General features: G+C 45.4%; 1 protein-coding gene across 2 annotated transcripts; it reads left to right on the plus strand.

The window, feature by feature from the left end:
- The first annotated feature begins 1423 nt into the window (after nt 1-1423).
- Nucleotides 1424-25181, plus strand: pafah1b2 (platelet-activating factor acetylhydrolase 1b, catalytic subunit 2). 2 transcript variants are annotated; one of them, XM_007907312.2, is made up of 7 exons: nt 1424-1471; nt 2765-2844; nt 18860-19063; nt 20005-20094; nt 20863-20979; nt 21531-21653; nt 23943-25181. In XM_007907312.2, the coding sequence occupies exons 3-7, from the start codon at nt 18983-18985 to the stop codon at nt 24219-24221; spliced, it is 690 nt and encodes a 229-aa protein (XP_007905503.1). In that variant the 5' UTR covers nt 1424-1471; nt 2765-2844; nt 18860-18982; the 3' UTR covers nt 24222-25181. The 2 variants fall into 2 exon arrangements, with proteins under 2 accessions (XP_007905503.1, XP_007905505.1); XM_007907314.2 differs by lacking the exons at nt 1424-1471; nt 2765-2844 and adding an exon at nt 10166-10287.

Raw genomic sequence — 25181 nt, forward strand, 5'->3', positions numbered from 1 at the left:
AATCAATTGAATTTAATAATCAGTTACTAGACAGTTACTTATTAGGGCAGCACATAATGATTATGATTCCGAGTTTGTGCTGAACTCCTGAACATAACAATGCTTCAAATAAAATAACTTGTACAATAAATTCACTTAAAGATCTGATAATTATTTTAAATTTTGTTCCTCTCTCTCTCTCTCTCTCTCTCTCCCCCTCCCTTTAGTTCTCAGCTGGTTTCGCTCCCAAACTATAAACTCAGTCACCAATTCCAAACCATTACTCTGGTCCGCGGCTGCCTATTCCTCAGTGAAATAGTTGTCACTTGCACACTGACGTGACGCAGGTTGCCCAGGGTAACTGTTAAATTAGCCCAAATAATTCAGTGGTAACTAATAGCAACAAACTGCCTCCATTTAGTGGGATAAAGAATTCAAAAAGAGAAATAATCTGTGTGGAAGATCAAATGCGTCTCACTGCCTCTTTGAAATGACCCTATAAGGACAATACTTTGATACCTCACATTTGTTACATCCTAAAGCGATATAAATAATAATAATCCTGGCATTTGGTATAGCACTTTATCCCGTCTTCGAGACGTTTCAAAGTGCTTCACAGGATATATTGTAAAGTGAATTGACTATATTTTGTGGGTGAAACGAGGCAGCCAATTGTGCACAGCAGTGTCCCACACAGTCGTGGACTGAAGTGACCAATTTATTATTATTTATTACTGAAATCAACAGTTCACATTCCAAAATAATCATATGACGTCGATACAATCATAATCGGGTTGTCTTTTGACTCAAATTTATCCATCAGGTTCACCATCAGGTGTGTATTGCCCACAGTGAAAAATCTGGCCATTTCAGTTGGCAGAAATTAAAATATATAATAATAATAATCTTTGCATTTCATACAGCGCCTTATCACATCATTGAGACTTCTCAAAGCGCTTCATGGAATATATTGTAAAGTGGATTGCCTGTGTATTTTGTGGGAGATCAGTTAAGTAATGATTTTAATCTTTCATAACAACACTGCAATGAAAAATGGAAGAGAAGCAATTCCGAAATGTAGTTTGCAGAGTAACAGTGATGATGCTAATGATAAATTATTAATACGTTTTGCTTTTTTTTAAGCGGGGACAGGGGGAGCCTTTAAAGCCATTTTAAAATGACTCATTTTGACCACGGTAAATAAATCAACCTTTTCACTTCTTTTGCAAATGTGAATGGCAGAACATTTTTCGCCATCAATATTTCTACCTTTCTTTCCTTTTCTGAAGGAGTTTGGACTCATTTTACATCTTCAAGGGATGTTTGCTACCTGTTGTATTCATCTGTGATCCTTGACAGCAAATGAAACACAGTCATCACAGATGTGCTTGATCTCACCACACATGTCCATGCTCGCAACTCGAGATAGTGATCAGGAGCAGGAATCCTGGCTGCGTTCTTCTCCTCCCTAATCTGGGGCACTAACGCTCAGGTAAAGCTGTAGGTTCAAGCAACACCTCAGATCATGAGTTCATAAGCTGACACTCCAGTGCAGTCGTGAATCACATTATTGGAAGAATTAATGTTTCAGATGAGACATTAAACCAAGATCATATCTGCGTGCTTAGGTGAACATTAAACATCCGGTGAAACAATTCAAAATGAGACTGGCATTTCCCATGGCCAACCGTCTCTCCAGATAAATTGAACACGGCTGTTTACAAAAATTGACTGCCACATTTGCCTACAAAAGCACAGTTGCTACACGTGAGCAATTGTTTACATGTTTCAATGTTATAAAGTGCTGTATCAATTGTAAGGATTGATAATTGTAATAATAATCCTTGCATTTGATATAGCATTGTATCGATTGCAAGGACTTAATTGTAATCATGATATTGCATTTGATATGACGCCTTATCGCATAATTGAAACAACAACTTGCATTTATATAGCGCCCTCCATGCAGGGTAGCATCTCAGAGCACTGAACAGCGGCAGAGCCTGACTCCGAGCCGGGACATGGGGGTGAGGTGACCGAGAGAGGGCAAGGCGGAGGGATTGAAGGAGAAGAGTTTCAGAGTTTTGGGGCGTAGTGGCTGAATGCATGACTTCCAATGGTGGAGCAGAGACATCTCAAAGCGCTTCAAAGAATATGTTGTAAAGTGATTGAATATGTATTTTGTGGGTGAAACGCGGCAGTCAATTGCACACAGCGGTGCAGCACCCCAGAGGCTGTCGTGGCTAATATCAGCACATAGCAGGGTTCAAACTTTTGGTTTTCTGCCCTTGTGCTGTCAATATCTATTCACTTTGCCGTTGGGTGAGCTGGAGTCATTCATATTTAATGATACCAGGTATACATGGATTATAATAATAATCCTTGCATTTGATATAGCGCTTTTCAGATCTTTGAGACGTCTCCAAGCACTTCACAGGATACACTGTAAAGTGAATTGACTGTAAATTTGTGGGCGAAACGCAGCAGCCAATTGTGCACAACAGCGTCCCACAAACAGTCGTGGATTGAAGTTATCAATTTTTTTTTCTTAAGGGATTATTATCAACCATGTTGAGTAAGAAAACTTGCCCAGTGTTCGCCCTGCCGGGAATCAAACCCAGGTCTTTCACTTGCAAGGCAAGTGCTCTAACCACTGAACTACAGGACTCCACATGCTTGGCATGGTTGTACAACAGTGTAATTTTCTACCTATTTACCATTTAACTTTCATGTTTCGAAGAATGAATACTGCACAGTGAAGTTGAAACATCCCTCTCTCCATCAGGCTGATTGGAAAGAGATCGTCAAACATGTTTCAGGGGCTGGCAGTGTCTGGGTGGGGAATGATCCACGGAACAATTGAAGGTAAGAACAGTCTGTCTAGCAATGAGTCATATAAAGTTCATAAGTGGGTGGGAGAAATGAGAAAAACAAATATTCACAGAGGGGTTCTGATACGATCCTAACCCACAGGATTATTTTCTTATAATCACTCCTACCCACCAATCACTTTTTTCTGTTCCACCGTTGGGTGTATGTAAATCCAAGTTGTTGTTGTTGTTGTGTACTGTTCACAGAGTTGAACTTGTTCTTCTGTAGGATGGCTGCCGTAAATGTCTAAACAACGCCCACTGGCTAATGATTTGGGAAAATAGAAAATTATATAATAATCATTACATTTCATAAAACACCTATATTGTTGAAATTTCTCAAAACGGTTCACAGACAATAGTAATAAACCTTGCATTTGATATAGCGCCTTATCATGTCTTCAAGACGTCTCAAAGCGCTTCACAGAATTTACTGTGAAGTATAGTCACCGTACTTTGTAGGTTAAACGCAGCAGACTATTGCGCACAGCTGTATCCCACAAACAGCCGTGGAGTGAGTAATCAAATTTTTATTTGTGTTGTTGCGAAGGGATTATTACACCCCGGAAAGCAATCCGTTGTTTTAATTTTTTTAATAATTGTTGATACGTGAGCCAAGCTCATTCCTGCAGCACTCCGCTTTATGCGTTATCAAACTGAGTCATGGGGAGCCATTGAGTAAAGGCAGCTGCTATTTTCTCAGACCCTCGTTTTCAAATTTCTCCTAAAAGAGCAGGGAAAGGGGGAGGGGAGGGAGGAGAACGATGGCTCAGAAAAGGGTTGACAGAGAGCAGGTGAGAAGAAGGGTGGAGCGTAGAACAATTCTTTAATAACCAAAAGTTTCATTTTTAACCTTACCGGAAAAAAGTGTCTGTCTAATGGAAAAGAAGCTCTTCCTCAAAATGCATCATTTAATCATTTCAGACCCAATAACATCCATAGCAGCTGTAGTTGTGTGTCAGCTCAGGAAGGTGGAGGAGGCTAGCATTTCAAATGAGTATTAACCTGTATCTGGGCAACGAGCAAGGAAAACACCCACCTACCTCCTTACTCCTTCGTACTCTCAGATTATTGGAACTGATTTCATATGAACTGGTTGTTTATTGTGAAGTTTAAACCCAGTTCCCAGATAAACAGATGCTGCATTTTTAGGCACCTGGGGATTAATGCCAATCTCCAACAGCAGCACAATCTTCAAATTGCTTTTCAGTCGAAAACATCACTTATTTTGATGTGTTTCACCCACAAAATATACAGTCAATTTATATCAAGAGGACACTGATTTAAGATAATTAGCAAAAGAACCAGAGGCGAGACTAGGAGATTTTTTTTTACCCAGAGAGATGTACTGCCTGAAAGGATTGTGAAGCAGATTCGATCTGACGTGACCAATTTTTTTGGGGGGGATTATAACCCTCGCCCGAAAAAAAATCAGCCAATCAACTCACAACTGGGTTCCTCCTTACTGCGCGATAAACAGAGGTGTGTGGAGTAAGGAATCTTGCTTAAGGTTTCGCCCTGCCCAGGAAATGAACCCGGGTCCTCTTGCTTGCGAGGCGAACGAACGAGCCACTACTCTACAGGACTCCACAAGGCATTACATCAAATGCAAGGATTATGATCACAACACTATCATGAGGCACATTCATTTCTTAAGATGCTGTGGTAGAAATTATTCCCATTTGTGAAAATTAAAAGGATACCTGACTATTAAATAATGAGATGTGTTGAAAGAATCTTTCGGGCAATGAAATGGATAACTAACTAAATGGTTCAATTGTCTATTATTGCCTGAAACTTTTTACTTTTGTAAAAAAAAACTGTTTATAACCCTAGATTTTCAACATGAGTTTTCATTCTTTTAAAACATTTTTTGAGAAGCCTTGCAATAGTGTTTTTCTCCTCTCGTGTCTCAATAGTGATGGATGAGTCAGAAATGATGTAAGCAAAACTTGTGAGATCAAAAACATTCTATATAAGTATGATTAATGCCTAGTTTCAGCACAGCAATGTTCACATAATCTAATTGCACAAAGTTGTGCAGTGCGTCACCTCATACAGAACAATGAATTGCTTTTTCTGCCCATTGAAAGCTTGAGACTCTACCTCCATCCACTGGCAAAACGCAAAGCTACAAGGCCTGCTCCTGCCATGGATTCACCAAACTAGCTACAGAACATTAAAGTTGCTAATGTTGTAGTGCTTATGTAGAAAACCTCATACACTCATTCATGACATCCAGGTTTAACTGCACAAACTTCCTAGCTCAGCGACCTCCTAACCCCCTACCAATCTGCCAGCTCCCTCCACTCAACAACAACAACCACAAGATTACATTTGTATAGCGCCTTTCACGTCGGGAGGACGTCCCAAGGCACTGGACAGTGTACAGCATTTCAGACCCTGGCAGGGGTCGGGGGGAAGGGAAGGGGGTGGCCGATGTCATGGTCAAAGAAGAGGGTCTCAAGGCGGGACTTGATGGAGGCTAAGGAGTGGGCTTCCGGCCTGCTTCACATCCCCCGCCTCGCCTGCCCCGCGATTGGCAGGCGGGCCGGCCTTCAGCCACTCTGCCTCACCCTCTGGAACTCCATCCCGCAGTCTCTCCACCTTGCCCCCTCCCTTCCCTCCTTCAAGACCCATCTCAAGACTCTCCTCTTCGACCGTGCCTTTGATTCCCCTCCTACCCCCCTCCCCTATCCCAACCCCCACCTCGGGTCGAAACACTGACTGTCCAGCGGCTTGGGACGTCCTACCTATGTGAAAGGCGCTATACAAATGTAATTTTGTTGTTCTACTTTATTTCCTACATTGAAAGAGTCTATGTTTGTAGAGATAGACAGTGCAGAGGAGAGCCACGATACTGATCCCCAGTGTTTCACCGAACGGATCGATTTCAAGATCCTCACACTTGTCTTAAGATCCCTTCATGCCCTGGCACCTCCTACCTCTACGACCTGTTTAGTCCCCAACCCACTACCCACTCCCTCTGCTTGTCTGGCGACAACCTCCTGCTTGTCCCTCGTGTCCTCCGTTCCACCACCCGTGCTTCCACCACTGCTTCCAAAAACTCTACAACACTCTCCCTCAATCCCTCCACCTTGCCCCCTTCCTTTCCCATCTTCAGGTTGCACCCGAAGACCTTCCTCTTTGACTGTTTTTGACTGTTCTTACGGTCACCTCTCCCTCCCAGCAGCTCAGTGTGGTGCTCTGCCACTGTCAAGAGCTCTGGGACGCTACTCTGCGTGCGGAGCACTGTATAAATGCAAATTGTTGTTTGAGGGATGAACTATGAAGAACAACAAGGTAAGTTAGGGTCTCCTAGCCTCAAAAATCAGCATCTTAGAAGGACCTTATGGAGATAGTATAAAATATTTAATAAGGTTAAGAAAGTAAAGACAGTACTCTACTGGTATTTTCAGATAAGGCAAGAACAGTAGAAGAATGTCTTTAGGCAAGTTTCCTTACTCCACCTATTCTGTTTACCTAGCAGTAATAAATAGGAACCTGGTTGATAGTCGATCGGCGGATCGCTTTTCTGGGTAGAAATTGTCTCTCCCATAAAAAAAATGTGATCACTCAATCCGTGACTGTTGGACACTGCTGTGTGCAATTGACTGCCGCGTTTCACCCACAATCAATCCACTTTACAATATATTTTGTGAAGCGCTTTGAGATGTGAACGATGTGACAAGGGGCCGTATCAATTACTTTTTATTATCAAGTGCAGGTTCAAGTCACACCAGGAAATGTTTCACACAGAGAATAATCAACAGCTGGAAAGCGTTGCCAGAAAGGTTGAGGCCAGAACACTGGTCTTATTTTACAACTCGATGTTGTAATAGCAATAAATTGGGTATTCTGGGAGGATGAGACCAAAGACCTTACTTGCAATCTTCAAAGAATTAGAGAGATCAAATGTTTTTACATAGAGGATTGTCAAGACATGAAACACCCTACCAAACATAGTGGTTGAAGCAGTGAACTAAAAACAAACATTTGAAAAGCAAAAATATATAGAGAGGTATGAAGACCAAGGGAATGGGAAGTAAATAGATAGCTTCTTCAGAAAGCTAGTTCAGGCGTTTTTTGTTTTTTTGTCAGCCGGGTGTCTGACACATGCGAAACCCATCACCATGCTTAAGAGTCTCCAAACCAAACTGAAAATTCCATGTATCCCATCATGGAAATTGCAGAGATAGATTGTTGGAATGGAATGCGCACTGCCGCTAGTACCAGTCTCTATAGTAAAATGTCAGCCTTTACCCGTTAGCAGTTGGAATGGATTCGGCTATCTCGATCTCAGATTTGACTTGTTTCTGCAAGTCATGAAGTTGGGATTGATTCCTGGCTCCATGACTCAATTCTAACAGACGAGCATGTGTGTAAAAACAATTCATCATTAAATATAGCACAGAAATAACACTCACGATTCCTGCCCGGATCCTATAGTCATGATATGCTACAATAACACCTTTTGTTGTCACTGTGTGCGTGTGTGTGGTTATACTGATACATAGAGTTATTAATAATAATGCCAACATTTGATAGCGCCTATGATGTTTTAAATATTTTTCACAGATAACTTCCATCAAGTATATTGACTGTATATTATAAAAGTACCCCCAATGCACACACTCTGGGATACCCAGACCTTGGCTTTTTGCCAACTTGAAATTGGTTCACTTCATTCCCTCGTACCTCCCTCCCTAACCTGCTTATTCCCCACTCTACCTCCCACTGCCTCCGCTCAGCTGGCTCCGGCCTCCTTATTAATTGTCCCTCGTGCCCTCCGCTCCACCATCGGTGGATGTGCCATCAGCCACTATGTCCTAAAACTCTGGGACACTCTCCTTTGATCCTTTCTCCTTCTCCCCTCTCCCCACCTTCAGAGACCCTCCTTTTTGATCGTGCTTAGGATCACTTCTCCGTTCCTTCTCCCCTTGGCTCGTTGTCAGGCTCCGCCACAGTGCAGTGTTCCGGGATGCCACCCCGCATGAGGTAGCCTCACAAGCAAAGCCTAGGTTCGATTCCCACCTTGGGCAAGTTTCCTTACTCCACACGCCTGATAATAATCCCTCAAGGAAAAAAAACAATAATAAAATTGGTCACTTCAATCCACGACTGTTTGTGGGACGCTGCTATGTGTAATTGGCTGCCGCGTTTCGCCCACAAATATACAGTCAATTCAATTTGCAGTATATTCTGTGAAAAACTTTGAGACGTCGAGAAGACGTAATGAGGTGCTATACCAAATGCAAGGATTATGTTTATGGGTGCTTTATAAATATAAGTTGTTGTAGTTTAGCAAGATATGACCCTCCAGGGAGAAAGTGAACAGGATTGTTGGCCAAGCCACCAGGAGAAACTCCTGTGCACAAACGTAACCCAAGCCTGAGAGAGTGTGATTCTGCTGTGCCCCGTGGGTATGAAATTGGATTCAATATTAACAGAAGCTCAATTGGTTGAGCGTTTTGCTTAAACTGAGTTATTATTATTATAAAGTATTATTATTGGTCCATGATTTTCAGAGGAAAAATATTGTCGAGGAACATCACTGCTGATACAGAGAATGTCTAAAGAACCAGTCCTGCCTATTCAATACTTTCAAGATTTTATTGTTCATTGCATATTTGAGATCTAAGGCAACTATTGTATATCAATTGTCTCACTCGTTTTCAAATCCCTTCATGCCCTCGCACCTCCCTTCCTCTCCAACCTGTTTACCCCCCACTCCACCACCCACTGCCTCCGCTCGGTTGGCTCCGGCCTCTTGTTTGTCCCTCGTCCCTCCACCATCGGTGGTCGTGCCTAAAAATCTTTGCATTTGATATAGCGCCTTATCATGTCTTATCAAATGCAAGGGTTATTATTAATTATTGTCAAGTCCAGTGATTGTTTTTTTTGTAAGCAAACCCAACGGCCATTTGTTCCAATGAGGTGAGCACCAATTTGAGCTGGAGGATGGCCAGCCAATTGGGGCCACAGTTGCCACCTTTTATTACAAGACCTGCAAGCGCACATCAAGCTGTTAGTATTTGGGAAGGTTTCAGAGGTTGTTGTGTTTGTCAGTTGGCGATTGCCACATCCCTAACCCACAGCCATTTCTTCCGCTCAGTGAACATCATGTGGCATCACGTCCCCCATCCAATCTGTCCCACTGTCAGTGAACAAACGTTCAGTTATTCTGCCTCTGCTCTGTGGAACACCAACCTCTGATTAACTTGTTCTCTCCCTCTACCTTTCATCTTCCCTCTCCCCCCACCCTCGGCCCAGCCAAGTATGGAAAGCGTTTTGAGATTACCTTCTGACGTCAAAAATACTATATTGTATTATTAATCAAAATGTTCATTAATAAGGCTTGGTATTGAGAGTTTATAAGAATAATCCTTTTATTTGTTATAGTGCCTTATCACGTCGTCAAGACGTCTCAAAGCACTTCACAGGGTATACTGTAAAGTGGAGTGACTGTATTTTGTGGACAAAACTCGGCAGCCAATTGCACACAGCACCACCACCCAAAATTTTGAGCCTGAAGGCTGTATTGTGTGATTTCTTTTACAACTTTTTTTGTTGTAGAGGAGATGGTTGCATCTGATGGTTCAGTGCCTTGGGACGTCCTCCCAACGCGAAAGACGCTTTACAAATGCAATTCATTATTGTTGATGTGTGGCATCTCGGCTCTGCCGCCATGTTCTCCCGGGTGGGTGGGTGGGTGGGTGGGGGGGCACTGTCAGAGGAAGGTCATGAGACAGGCCTGGAAGGAGGAGAGGGAGGGAGTGAGGCGGTTACAGGAGGAAAAACCTCTTCAAAATAACCACATGTGCCACATGTGCTACAATGAGGTGTCACCTGCAGCGACGCTGCAATCCCAGGGAGCGCCGCCGGGTGTCGCTGCTGCTGATGCCTCCGCTGATCCGCATTGGCGTTCATGCGCGTTGCAAAGTGGAGTGTACCACTGGGCCGGTGGGGGGGGGGGGGGGGGGGGGGGGAGGCTGCAGCGGAGACCGTGTAAAGAGCAGCAATGCACTTTATGCAAAGCTCAATTTGATAATACGTAACGTGACCTCCAGCAGTGCAGCCGCGGGGAGTGCGCCAACACAGGGCATTCTCCATTGCAATGTTCCTCCCTTTGCTGCGCGCGCGCGCAGGAGATCCCGTGCGGGAGTTGGCAGGTCCGCGAATGATGATTGACGGCGCGCGGGGCCAATGGGCAGCGAGTTTGGCCCAGAGCGCGCCGCGGATTGGTTCAAACGCGGGCTGGGGGCGGGATTTCTGGCGCTGGCGGGGGGGGAGGAGCTTTGATTGACAGACGCGGGCGGAAGTCAGCGATACATTGTAGCAGAGGCAGCAGGAAAAGCCCCGGGAAGAGCACAGGAGCGGTGCGGATACCAGGCTCGGAATCCGCCACTGCAGCCCAGAGGCCCTGGGACCCCCGTGTGTATGTACCCCCACACCCACACCCCCTGCAAATGGCAGCCCTGCAGCACAGCTCTCACACTGTGAGAGAGAGAGAGAGCGAGTGCCCGCGGTGTTGCTGATGGCCTCCACATACAGGATATGCACATTTTTGCAGTGATTAGTGTCATTGTGTGTGTTGTGTTTATGCCTTTTTTCTCCCCGGAAAGCCACTCGCTGACGTGCCATGTTCCTCTCCGGATCCCGGTCTACCACTGTGTGCTTTTATTGTGGTGGTTTTGCTCCGCGGGCAAAGCGTTTGATATCAATGAGAGTCAGTACTAATAATGATAGTCTCGCGTTTGCTGTATAGCATCTTTTTCATGTTGTTCAGACGTCTCGAAGCGCTTCAGAGGATATGCTGCAAAGTATTTTGTGCATTTCTATATATTTAAAAAGGTATTGCAGTTTGCAAACAAGATTGCAAATGGGTGATGCCCACCAGGGATGGTTCCCAGGAAAGGTATACTGTATTAACTGAAGGAAAGCCCCTGTGGTTTTGGGGGTAGATATCTATACTGCCCCAATATTGTTATTGGGAGAGGTACATCAGCATAGTATGTACATCCATCACAGCTCTATGTTCCCATTTGTAATGGTGTTTGTGCTGCAATGATTATTTGTAAAAACAATTTATGTGTAATGTATGCACTTGAGCTGCCAGTCATGAGGACAAGTTTGCAGGGCTATGGGGAGAGAGCGGGGGAGTGGGGTTGATCGGGGCTATGGGGAGAGAGCGGGGGAGTGGGGTTGATCAGGGCTATGGGGAGAGAGCGGGGGAGTGGGGTTGATCGGGGCTATGGGGAGAGAGCGGGGGAGTGGGGTTGATCAGGGCTATGGGGAGAGCGGGGGAGTGGGGGAGTGGGGTTGATCAGGGCTATGGGGAGAGCGCGGGGGAGTGGGGTTGATCAGGGCTATGGGGAGAGAGCGGGGGAGTGGGGTTGATCAGGGCTATGGGGAGAGAGCGGTGGGGGGGTGAGTGGCGTTGAATTGGAATCTCTTTTCAAAGAGCGGCACAGACACAATGGGCCGAATGGCCTCCTTCTGTGCTGTATTCTTTGATTCTGCGATGTTCAGTGGCTCCACTTCAGTCAGAGCAAAGATCTGCCCCATTAAGCCTGGTATTCAACATTAAACTTGTAACATATTCCAAAAGGGAAATGGATAGATTTTAAAAAATTGCAGGGCTATAGGGAAAGAGTAGTTTAGTAGCTCTTTCAAAGAGCCGACATAGGCACGGTGGGCCGAATGGCCTCCTTCTGCGCTGTAAGATTCTATGAAATGAAAATAGCTTTTCTATTTTTTAATGCTCATATGATTTTTTTTCTGTTCAAATAATATCATAAAAGGAACAGAATCCTGAAATTACACCCAGTCTTCGTCTCTAGGGCTGGTTTTGTCTTCAAATTTAAAATGGAACATAATTGTGGAAAATTCTTCAATTCAATCTTAATTTGGAATCTTTTTAAGAACTGCAGAAAACCGATTTGCGAATTAAGACTCAATTCGAGAATTTTCCAATTCCAAAAACAAGATTCTATTCTATTGTATTAATTTTTTGGACAAAATGGACAGACTGGGTGGTAGTTTGTGTGTTTGGTTAGGAGTTGTGAGGAGAGGAAACTGGGTTAGTATTAATGCTGCTAATTATCAATTCTGGTCATTCTTCTAGTTCAACTGTCTTTTACTTCAATCTCCTCACAGTTGCACCACAGGTCAGTGTCTTTAACAACAACAGCAACAACTTGGATTTATATAGCACCCTCCACGCCAGACGGCGTCTCAGAGCACTTTACAGCAAATGGATCCCGGGACCGAGCCCGGGGGAGGGGGGAGAAGGTGACCAAAGGCGCGGTCGAAAAGAAAGGTCTTCAGCAGAGACCTGAAAATGGGAAGGGAGGGAACGAGACGTAGGGAGTGAGGAAGGGAGTTCCAGAGCCTCGGGGAGTAGCGGCTGAGGCACGGCCGCCGAGGGTGGAGCGGAGGACTTCGGGGACGAGGAGGAGGCCAGACCCGGAGGAACAAAGGCAACGGGTACTGTTTTGAGGAGAGAGGTCAAAGAGGTCGGGGGGTGCAGAGGAGTGCAGGGACTTGAATACAAAGGTGAGGATCTTGACATCGATCCTCTCTGGGACAGGAGCCGGTGCAGTCTGGCCAGGACTGGGGGGAGCGGGGAGCGGAGTTTGGTGCGGGTGAGAATGCGGGCGGCAGAGTTTTGAATGATTTGGATTTTATGGATGGTAGTGGAGGGGAGGCCGGCGAGGAGGGCTTTAGAGTAGTCCAGCCGAGAGGTGGCAAAGGCATGGACCAGGGTTTCAGCGGATTTTGGGGAGAGGTATTGGCGGAGACGGGCGATGCGTCGGAGGGGGAAGAAAGCAATGAGATTGAGATTGTGAACCATATTTGATGTTTAAGTATTTAATGTTTCATATTAACTAAGTATTTAATGTTTCGCCCACAAAATATATACGGTCAATTCACTTTACAGTCTATTATGTGAAGCGCTTTGAGACGTCGAGAAGACGTGAAAAGCGCTATATCAAATGCAAGGATTATTATTATTAAGTAGATTTTTTGTTTCAGCAAAATCAACTGAAAAACAGTTGAAGTTGATTTAAAAAGTGTAGAATTAAAGAAATTCCTGCACTGGAGGCCTATATTGGTAGTAGCTTTGTCACAGGAGCCATCTGCTCTCATCCAATTCCCTGTTGTTGGTTCAGTCCCTGTGCTAGAGTTTATAGCCCAAGCTAACATCCAAGTGCAGTGCTGGGCGATGTGCTGCATTGTCAGAGGTGCCGTCTTTCAGGTAGCAATAATACTAGCAATCCTTGCACTTTATATCGCGCCTTATCACGTCTTCGAGATGTCTCAAAGCTCTTCGCAGAATATACTGTAAAGTGAATTGACTGTATACTTTGTGGGTGAAACGCGGCAGCCAATTGTGCACAAGAAGATCCCACAAACAGTCGTGGATTGAACTCTCTCCTTTTCATTTATAGAGCGCCTTTCATGTCAGGAGGACGTCCCAAAGCGCTGAACAGTCAGGTGTCGGGGCCCGAGCATGGGGGCTAGACTATGGGAACTCTCTCCTCGCCGGCCTTACCGGCACCTCCCTCCACAAGCTGAAGGTCATTCAGAACTCTGCAGCTCGTGTGCTGTCCCGCACCAGGCTTCGGGACCACATCACTCCCACCCTCGCTCACCTCCACTGGCTCCCCATCCCCCAGAGGATTGATTTCAAGATCCTCATCCTCACCTACAAGGCCATTCACGGCCTCGCTCCCTCCTACCTCTCCGACCTACTATCCCCCTACCTACCTGCCCGTACCCTCCGTTCCTCTGGCTCCGGTCTGCTCCACATCCCCCGCCCCAACTGCCCTACCATCGGTGTCCGGGCCTTCAGCCTCTCAGCCCCGAGGCTCTGGAACTCCATCCCCCAGTGCCTTCGCCGCTTCCTCCCTTTCCTCCTTCAAGGCCGGTCTCAAAACCTTTCTCTTTGACCGAGCCTTCAGGTCCCCACTCGCCTCTCTACCCCCTCCTCGCTCCCTCCCTTCCCTCCCCTCCTCACTCCCTCCCTTCCCTCATCCTGACCATTTCCCACTGCTCGGGACCCGACCGAACTGTCCAGTGCCTTGGGACGTCCTCCCGACGTGAAAGGCGCTCTATAAATGCAATCTTCTTGTTGTTGTTGAGGGAAGGCAGAGAGGTGGGAGGGGGACCAAAGGCACGGTCGAAGAGAAGAGTCTTGAGACCGGCCTTAAAGGAGGCGAGGGAGGAAGCGAGGCGAAGGGGCCGTGGGATGGAGTTCCAGAATGTGGGGGCAGAGAGGCTGAAAGCCCGGCCATCGATGGTCGGGCGGGAGACATGGAGCAGGCCAGAGCCTGATGAATGGAGGGAGCGGGCAGGTTGGTAGGGAGGGATGAATGACCAAATTATGATTTTTTTTGAAGGGCTTATTATCCCTGGAAAAGTGATCTGCCAATTGACTGACAACCAGGTTCCTACTTACTGCTAGGTAAACCGAGGCCTGTGGTATAAGTAAACTTACCCAGGAATTGAACCCGGGTGCTCTCACTTGTGAGGCGAGTGCTCTAACCAATAAGATACAGCATCCCACATGAGACATTAAACCAAGGTCTTGCTTGTTCAGTTGAACATTAAAACATTCAGTGACATTACTGGGAAAGAGACATTAGTCTGTTCCGGTGTCTCAGTCAATAATCCTCCAGATAAATGGAGCAGGGAGGTAGCCAAAGGCTTGAATAATCGGACGGAGAGATGGGAGCCAAAGAGTGAGACTGGAATCCATCAGTTGTTTCTGGCAAAGTAACTTATGTTCTAATAACTCCGTGTGAAAGGCGGCTTCTTAGCTTCCCTCCTTCTTGACATCATTCTTTGTATTTAGTAGGTCAACAAACTATGAAGGTCAGGCAGCTTCTTCTCTGAAAGAAACAAAAATGTGCCTTAATGTAGATTGAGCTGTGTGTCGGATGTGTGTATGGATAGCACCAGGATATTAGTAAAATAAACCTATCGCTTCCTGTGCACCCACCTTCAGGTGAAAGGGTGATTTGCTTAAGGAGTTTAAAATGATGAAGGGAAACTATTTCAGCTTATCCCAAAAGGCTGTGGATGCTGGATCCATTCCGATTTTCAAGTCTGAGGTGGATAGATTTTTGTCAGGTCAGGGTATCACTGGATATGATGCAAAGATGGGTATATGGAGTTGAGGTACAGATCAGCTGAATAGAATAGAATGGCGGAACAGGCTTGAGGGGCTGAATGGCCTCCTCCTGTTCCTGTGTACGTAGGAAGTTGAGATCACAAATAAACCATCGGGTGGGGGGGGGTGAAGTAGAGCTAGAATTTTCAATTTAATAAAAATGTTGAAAATTTAGATGAGTCCACCTGTAGCTTGGTGGTTAGAGCGCTCGCCTCATAAGCGAGAGCCCTGGGATCAAATTCCGGCAGGTCGAAACCTTGGGCAAGTTTCCTTACTCCACACACCTGATAATAATCCCTCAAAAAAATAATAAATTTGTCACTTCAATCCACGACTGTATGTGGGACGCTGCTGTGCGAAATTGGCTGCAATGTTTTGCCCACAACTATACAGTCAATTCACTTTACAGTATATTCTTTGAAGTGCTTTGAGACGTCTAGAAGATATGAAAAGTGCTATATCAAATGCAAGGATCATTATTATATTATAACATTATGGAGTCCTGTAGCTCAGTGGTTAGAGCACTCGCTTTGAAAGTGAGAGACCTGGGTTCAATACCAGGCAGAGGGCGAAACCTTGGGCAAGTTTCCTTACTCCACACAGAGCCTAATAATATTCCCTCCAAAAAAACAAAACAATAATAAAATTGGTCATTTTCAATCTGCGACTGTTTGTGGGACATTGCTGTGCGCAATTGGCTGCCGCGTTCGCCCACAAATGTACAGTCAATTCACTTTACAGTGTGTTCTGTGAAGCGCTTTGGGACGTCCTCCCGACGTGAAAAGCGCTATACCAAATGCAAGGATTATTATTATTATTATTATTGTAAACGAGCATTTATAGCCCATCATCTTGTGTAAATATAGTTCCATCTCTCTATTATGTATAATATATAACATTTCAAAGTAAGTCTTAAGCCCTTGGACATGTTTCAGTTTAATAAGCTACGATATTTAATAGTGTTATTTTATTCCAGACAACCTGGATCACATCTGCCTTGTAGTGTAAAGAGATCCCATGCTGTTATTTCAAAGAAAAGTGGGGAGTTTTTCCCTAATTATTCAGACAGATATTTCTTCCTCAAACAGTTTCACCTCCACAGAACCATCTTATTATTTGTGGCACATTGCTGATAATAATAATAAGAATCCTTACATTTCATATAGCATCTTATCATGTCGTTGAGATGTTTCAAAGCACTTCACAGGATATCCTGTAAAGGGTATTGACTGCATATTATGGGTGAAATGCAGCAGCCAGTTGCACACAGCAGTGTCCCACAAACAGCCATGGAGTGAGTGAGCAATTTTATTTGGGGATTATTGACTGTGACTCCTTTCTCTTTTCGAATAGTGCCTTGGGATCATTAACATTCACCTGAACAGGCAGACGGGACCTTGGTTTAATGTCTAATCCGAAAGATGAGGCCTCTGATAATATAGCAACCCCACCCCCAGCACTGTATTGGAACGTCAGCTTAGACGATATGATTCCAAGTCCTGATGCGAGGGCTTGAACTCACAACCTTCTGACTCAGAGGGAGGAGAGAGAGCGCTACCCACATTGTAATTGGCTGTTGTGTGACAAAATCTCCGTATTCATAATTATTCTTATTTTGTGAAGCTCCTAGAGGCATTCGTCTGGTGTGAAAATCTCTGTAAAATGTAGGTTATTCAGCATGTTTGGGCTGTCACGGTGAGTTGTCCATATTCATAGATTCATAGATTTCGGTGTAGAGAGAGATTTCATCCTGTCTTTTCCTCCAGTATTTTGCCTGGATCAGTTCAAGGGTTCAAGACCTAGAATCATTACCCGTGCCTTAAATCATCTCGCTCTATGTTATCTGATATGCTGATCGGGTTAATTAGGAAACAAATGTTGTAAACTGGGAATTGTATTCTCATGTGCGTGTGACACTGTGAAAGGGCACGAGCAAAGCCATTATAATTAGAGAAGACAAAAGGATTTTTATTGTGCCTTATCACACATCCTAGCATCTCAAAGCACTTCACAAGTTTAAAAAAATGTGGCCACTCGATCCACAACTGTTTGTGCGACACTGTTGTGCGCAGTTGGCTGCCACGTTTCGCCCACAAGATGCTCAGTCACTGCACTTTGCGTTATATCAAATATTTATAAATATACTTATATGAAAAGCGCTATGTCAAATGCAAGGATTATTATTATTATATCCCTTGAAGTGTTTGAAACATCTCAATGCTGTGTTAAGGCCCTATATCAAATGCAAGGATTATTATTATTAATTACTGTCAAGTGCAGTGACTGTTTTTTGATAGCAAAGCCAACAACCATTTGTCCCAAGAACAGCTATGAGGTGAACGACCAATTTGAGCTGGAGGATGGCCAGCCAATTGGGGCCACAGTTGCCACCTTTTATTACAAGACCTGCAAGCGCACATCAAGCTGTTAGTATTTGGGAGGGTTTCAGAGGTTGTTGTGTTTGTCAGTTGGCGATTGCCACAACCCTAACGCACAGCCATTTCTTCCGCTCAGTGAACATCATGTGGCATCACGTCCCACGTGGGTGGGTGGGGGGGCACTGTCAGAGGAAGGTCATGAGACAGGCCTGGAAGGAGGAGAGGGAGGGCGTGAGGCGGACATTTACTAGACATCAGGGCAGGAGGAATAGTCCCTAAGGCTGTGTAAAGCCCAGCTCCTGTTGCTGCTTGGTGCCTCTTTTGCCTGTGCACGTGGGATGCCTTCACAATGCTGTTGCTGAGCACTGCAGTGCAGCAGATGTTATTGCTTGTGAATGCTGGTCTCAGTACTTTGCTGTTGTACAGGCTTTTCTTTGCAGTGCAGCGTACAATAGCTCAGGATGGCGGAAACTGCCTGGATTTCAGTGACAAAACACGCTGTAGATGCTGTAGATCATGCCATTGTCTTCTTTTTCTGTAAATTTTCATGGTGCCTGTTTTGCCTGCACATGTTTCATCACTATGTACTGCGTCCACTCCCTGTTTGTCGGCCTTCCCACCTCTTCATTCCACAAGCTGCAGAGCATCCAGAACTCTGCAGCTCATGTCCTCGCTCTCACCAGGCCCCGTTACCCCATCACCCCCATCCTCGCCCGGCTCCACTGGCTTCCCATCCCTCAGCGGATCAAGTACAAAATCCTCGTCCTCACATTCAAGGCCCTCCCTACTTTCGCCCACAAATATACGGTCAATTCACTTTACAGTCTATTCTGTGAAGCGCTTTGAGATGTCGAGAAAACTTGAAAAGTGGTATATCAAAATGCAAGGATTATTATTATTTATTATTATTACTACCTCTGCAACCTGCTAACCCCTTATCAACCTGTGCTCTTTCCCCTGATCAGCGGGCTCCGCCTTGTTCCATGTTCTCCTGCTCGGCCCGCCCCACCATCGTCGATCGGGCCTACAGCCTGTCTGCCCCCACCCTCTGGAACTCCATCCCACATTTCTCCCGCCTCGCTTGCTTAGAATCAAGATTGGTTTGAGGCAGGCCTTGAAGGAGGCGAGGGAGAGGGAGCGAGACGGACATTTTCTTTGGATCAGTTACTTGTCAAGCGCTTTGAGACATTTCCTAGGGAAAGAAAGAATCCCTCCAGAAAAAATAAAAATGTGGTCACTCAATCCAGGACTGTTTGTGGGACACTGCTGTGCGCAATTGTCTGGCGCATTTCACTCCATTTTACACTATTTTACACTCTGTGAAGCGCTGTGGGACGTCTCAATAAAGTGGTAATGCGCTGTATCAAATGCAGTGATTACTATTATAAATACAGGGCTTTGCAATGCATCAGTGATCTTAATCTTAATCAGAAACGTGTTTCCCTCTTTCACAGCTTCTTTTTAGTAGCAAACCCCTGACTAGCTTCCAGGTTGAGAGCTGGTCATATTTCAGAGGCACAGAGGCCCGCTTTCACTCTCACGCTTCTCATCCTTTGGACCCATCTCTGGTGGCAACAATGAGCCAAGAGGACATGAATCAGGCAGCGATCCCACTCTGCGCAGAGGACGTGCACGGAGACAATCGCTGGTTATCACTGGTAAGAACGCTGGTTATGACTTCTTAGAACATCCTTGCACAAATCCTCCTCTGTGATAGCAAGAGTTATCTTTGAGACATTACTGAGTCAAGTGCTCTGGGACGCTATCCTGGTGAGGGGTACTGTATAAATGTAAGTTGTTGTGGGCTCAAGTCGGGACTTGGAATTGCATTGTCTAAGCTGCCACTCCAATGCAGCACTGGGGGGAGATCGCATTGTCGGAGATGCCGTCCTCTTGATATCCGTTAAACCGAGCTCCCCGTCTGCCTGTTCAGCTGGATGTTAAAGATCCCACGACGCTGTTCGAAAAGAGAAGGGAGTTTCTCTCTCCCGGTGTCCTGGCCAACAATCCCCCAAGATGGTCACTCACTCCATGGCTGTTTATGGGCACTGCTGTGCCCAACTGGCTGCTGCGTTTCACCCGCAAAATACAGTATATCCTGCGAAGCACTTTCAGACATCTCAACAGCGTGAGAAGGTGCTATATCAAGTGCAAGGATTATTATTATTTTATAGAATAACCGTTGCCCATCTCCCCAGCCCAAGGTGAGCCGAGTCCAGCTGTAGCCCTAGTATTTTGCCCTGGCTGAGATCAACTAACTTAGCCCAGACTGGAATTTAAACCCTTCTGAATATTCTCCTAAATAGCCCAGTAAAGGGAGGTACAGGCTCCACTGAGAGACGGACGGCGGAAGCAGAAAATATTGATTCTTTTCATTGCAAATTAGATAGATTTATTTTTGGAGGTAATATTTCTGGATACAGTATATGAGTAGTTCTGGACACAACATACGCATGCCACTGTTGGCAGAAGGCGAACTGAATGGACCTTGGTCTTTTTTCGTCTAGCAATTCCAGTGTTTCTATGAGAGAGAGAGAGAGAGAGAGAGAAAGAATATTGTCAGATTGAATCGCAGTTAATAAACGTTTTCCTCTCACAGCACAGCCAATTTGTGTTGGAATGTAAAGACAAGGAGCCTGATATCCTTTTTGTTGGGGACTCCATGGTTCAGCTTATGCAACAGTACGAGGTAAGAAAGCAAGGAGTTTTCATTCTCTGTTAAAATCTCCAAATCTTTGAGTACGTGCACGGGGTTGGTGGTGGTGGAGGGGAGCCTTGTACTGTTCGAGGTGCCGTAAATCTCATCAAGCTCTTTGTGACGTCCTACTCTTGCATATAAATGCAAGTTGTTGTTGTCAAATGTGAGGATTATTATTCATTTTTATTACAGAGATCAAATGAGATCATATTAGACTCAAGTTATTCATCTTGATTTATTAAGGTTAAAAAAAAGCACGCATCAAAGTGCAAAAAATGGCTCAGTAACTGAGTTTTTGGCAAAAGCTATTTTCAGATTCAACAGATTGTTCTAGAATATGGAAAAGTGGAATCCTGGAGCTCAGTGGTTAGAGTGATCGCCGAGCAAGTGAGAGGACCCGGGTTTGATTCCCGGGCAGGGCGAAACCTTAGGCAAGTTTCCTTACTCCACACGCCTGTTTATCTAGCAATAATTAGGATCCACGACTGTTTGTAGGACACTGCTGTGCGCAATACCCTGCCGCATTTCGCCCACACAGTCCCCTCTACAGTATATTCAGTGAAGCGCTTTGAACGGCTCAACAATGTTTTAAGGCTATATCAAATAGAAGGATTATTATTATAATATGGTAACATTTTGTCCCAAATATGAAGCAGCCTAGACTTGGATTGGAGTGAAGCTTTGATTTCTTATCAGTGCAGGTTGTTAAACTAAGACTGATGTTGGCTGGAGTGTCAGAGATTTCTATATGTTGTGTAGGTTTGGAGAAAACTGTTCTCCCCACTTCACGCACTCAACTTTGGGATCGGAGGAGACACCACACGGCACGTCCTATGGAGACTTGAGAATGGGGAACTGGAAAACATCAAACCTAAGGTACAATACGGGAGGACATCCCAAGGCTCTGACCAGTCGGGGATCAGGACTTGAGCGTGGGGGAGGCAGGTTTGGGATGAGGGAAGGTAGAGAAAGTAGGAGGACGGCTGAAGGTACGATTGAAAAGGAGGGTCTTGAGTCCTGCCTTGAAGGAGGCAAGGGAGCGAGCCAAAGGGATTGTGGGATGGAGTTCCAAAGGGTGGAGAGAGAAGCTGGAATCCCGGCCGCCGATGGTGGTGCTGGGCCGGGCGGGAGATCTGAAGCAGGCCGGAGCCTGCTGAGCAGAGGGAGCGGACAGGTTGATAGGGGGTTAGCAGGTCAGAGAGGAAGGAGGGGGTAACCCTAACCCTACAATAGTAAGGTTTATTGAGTCAGAATCAACCATTGAGTTTGTTTCATAAAGTTCCTATATTTCTTTGTGAGCAATAATTAACAAATTGGAGGGTTTTTTGTTTACTGAGGTTGTAAATTATCATAAGTAAAAATTATCATAAGTAAAAGATGATGCTGAAACTTTTTCGGATTTTGTAAAAAGTGTGAAATGTTTTCAGGTCATTGTCGTGTGGGTGGGAACGAACAATCACGAACACACAGCGGAGGAAGTGGTTGGTGGGATCGAGGCCATTGTACAGCTAATTAATAGACAACAACCTCAAGCCAAAGTGGTGGTTTTGGTAAGAGTCGATGAGTGAATCCTCAGGTACCTTTGTAGTGAAGAGTTTCGTCCCAGGTGCTAGCAGTGAGCTAATGAGTCGGTAACTGTACGACATAAATTTTAAGATCATTATCAAAAGAAAAGGGAGAGGTTTGAATATTTTATACACACCCACATATGTTTGGACATGGAACACCTGACCACAAACATTGATTGAAAGGAGAATCCATCATTGCTTTTAAAAGGAAGTTACACAAATATTTCGCCCACTAAATACACAGTCAATTCACTCTACAATATATTCTGTAAAGTGCTTTGTGACATTTCAACAATGTGATAAGGCGCTAGAACAAATGCAAGGATTATTATTGTTGTTGAACCCAGTTGTTAGTCGATTGGTGGATCGCTTTTCCGGTGGTAATAATTCCTTCAAAAAAAAGCAATAATAAATTGGTCACTTCAATCCACAACTGTTTGTGGGACGCTGCTGTGCGTAATTGGCTGCCGCGTTTTGGCCACAAAATAAGTCAGTTCAATTTACAGTATATTCTGTGAAGCACTTTGAGACATCTCAAAGAAGTGATGGTTTACAAAGAGGAGCTGTATCAAAAGCAAGGTTAATTATTATTTTAAAACCCAATAGCCACATTCTCTCCTATAAAATTCAAAGGTTTTATGACCCAGGGAGATAGGATTGGTATTGTTTGGAGTCTGTGCTCACTTTGTTTTTCTCACAAGGAGAATACTGGGGCACAGGGGAGATAGCGGAGTTAAACACTGCCAGCAGAGAAGCTGTTCTTACAGGTCCTCTAGGACCACCGTCACGCACATTCTTACCAGCTAACCTCAGAACTGTACTGGCACAACCCTCATCAGCATATTGCTGTGGATCGTACCCATGCGGGCTGTATAGAGCGATAGTACAGGTTCTTAAGCCATCATCAACAACAACTTACGTTTACACAGTACCTTTCCCACCGGGTAACGTCCCAGAGCAGTGGTGGTGTCTGACCCCGAGGCAATGTGAGAGGAAGGGGGGCGAAGTGACCGTAAGCACGATCAAAAAGTTTCAGGGTGTAGTGGCTGAAGGCGCAGCCACCGATGGTGAAGTGGAGGGAACAAGGGACAAACTGGAGGCCAGAGCCAACCAAGCAGAGGTGTTGAAGTGGGGGGGGGTTAAGCAGGTCGGAGAGGTAGGGAGGTGTCAGGGAATTAAGTGATTTGAAAACCCATCAACAACAACAACAAATTACATTTATAAAGTGCCTTTCACGTCGGGAGGACGTCCCAAAGCTCATCACACTTACTGCGTCATAAAGCACTAAGGCCCCCATTCAGAACCACGGACCCTTCACATCGCAAGGCCCCAGTCTGAGCTCAGCAACCAAACACCTGATGCTGAAGAGGAGTCAGGGGAATGATAATAATAATCCTTGCATTTGATATCGCACCTTATCACATCGTTGAGACGTATCATAGTGCTTCACAGAATATACCTTGAATTGACTGTATTTTGTGGACAAAATGCAGCAGCCAATCGCACACAGCAGTGTCCCCCAAACAGTCGTAGGTTGAGTGACCCAATTCTTAAAAGTCCAAGAAAGTGTCACCATAGCACAGCTCAGTGATGGCATCGAGCCTAATGTTTATCCAAGTCGTACAGTCCAGGGCTGGTGTGAGAGAGGTCCAATAAGAGACCCGTGGTGTAATGGCTAGCATGCTAGCCTCGCAAGAGAGAGGACCCGGGTTCGATCCCTGGGCAAGGTGAAACCTTAGGCAAGTTTCCTTCCTCATTCCTTACTCCACACACCTCTGTTTACCCAGCAGTAAGTAGGAACCCAGTTGTTAGTCGATTGGCGGATCACTTTTCCAGTTAATAAATCCTTAAAAAATCATAATTTGGTCACTCAATCCACGACTGTTTGTGGGACACTGCTGTGCGTCAATCCATTTTACAGTATATTCTGTGAAGCGCTTTGAGACGTCTCAATGACGTGAAAAGGCGCTGTATCAAATGCAAGGATTATTATTAAAATCTGGACACAACACCTGACCAAAAAGTCTGACTGATGGAGAATCTACCATTGCTTTTAAAAGGAAATTAGACAAATAATTGAAAAATAAAAGTATATGAAGGGAACATGTGGGGGTGGGGGTTAGGGGAGAGGTGTGTGGGAGGGGTATGTGTGTGGTGTGTGGGGAGGAGGGATATGTGTGTGAGTGGGGTGGGGTGCAGTGTAAGGGGAAAGAAGAGCTAACCCACGCTGAACGCTGCCTATGCTTTATTTGTGGCTCCTCTCGTGTGTAGGGTCTGCTGCCCCGCGGAGAGAGGCCCAATTGTCTACGGGAAAAGAACAGAGCCGTGAACCAGCTCCTCAAGAAGTCGCTGCTGAAGTTCCCCAACATGCAGTTCCTGAACGTCGACGGGGACTTTGTCCATTCGGACGGCACCATCTCCCACCACGACATGTTCGACTACCTGCACCTTACCCAGATCGGCTACGCCAAGGTAGCCAAACCCCTCTACGAACTGCTCATTCAGCTGCTAGAGGAGACACCTGAGGAGAAGAAGGTCACCCTGGCGTGAACAGACCCCAATCCCTACTGTGTCCATAGCTCTGTGTCATTACAGGATCTAATCAGCACTACGTATAGAATCCTGCAACACTCCCGCTAGAACCTCATACCTTGATTGATTGTGATCTCGAAGGGCAGGGTGGGTGACACACCACCTACCTGTTTAGAAGGAATTGTGTGAGTTTCATAATGGCGTCTGTCTGACTCAAAGGCTGCATCTGAAATGGCTAAACGTGTACTTTGTTGTTTCACCTCAATATCGGGTGGTGGGGCTGGGCTGGCGTCAGCCGTTAGCATATCAAACCAACGCACACTCGTTCTTGTAACAAAAGCAGCAAGCGATGCGATATTTAAACCTCCCCCCTCCCCCATTGATAGAAATAGAAAGAAATGACTCCTCTCCATGATGTGAATGATGTCGTTGCTCACAGCCTAACATTGTTCCTTGTAGTTTTAAATATTATAAAAAAAATAGTGGTCACAGAAGTTCATTTACCCATTTGCTGTAGTGTTAACATACGTTTTTTGGGGTGTGGGGGGGGAGTGGGGGTGAAAAAAATTCCACATCTGTTGCTGTTTGCAGTTTCTGCCGCTCGGTGGCAGACGCCGCCTTTGAAAAGAAGTCACCCGTTTCTGTGGAGACCCCTAGTGGCAGTGAGTGCGTACTGCATGGCACTGTCTCCCCCCTCTCTCCCCACCCCAGGGTGGCCTTTGTGGGATTAGCCACTGGTGAGTACAGTATGTGGCAGCAACACAGCATCGCATGACAGGAGCTGGCCTTGTATCGTCTCGATTCAATTTTAATTCCTCCTTTTTTTACATATATATCTCTCTCTAACGTATTCGCAGGTCAGCGCTGTCTCCATTCTGCAACAGGATTTCCTGCCAATCAGTCAACCATCACATTATTAGCCTCTGTATTCAATTTTAACTTGCTTTTATTTCCTCTCCTCTCCCCCCCCCCTCCTCC

The sequence above is a fragment of the Callorhinchus milii genome, unplaced genomic scaffold, assembly GCF_018977255.1.
Source record: "Callorhinchus milii isolate IMCB2004 unplaced genomic scaffold, IMCB_Cmil_1.0 Scaffold25, whole genome shotgun sequence".
Classification (NCBI taxonomy): Eukaryota; Metazoa; Chordata; class Chondrichthyes; order Chimaeriformes; family Callorhinchidae; genus Callorhinchus; species Callorhinchus milii.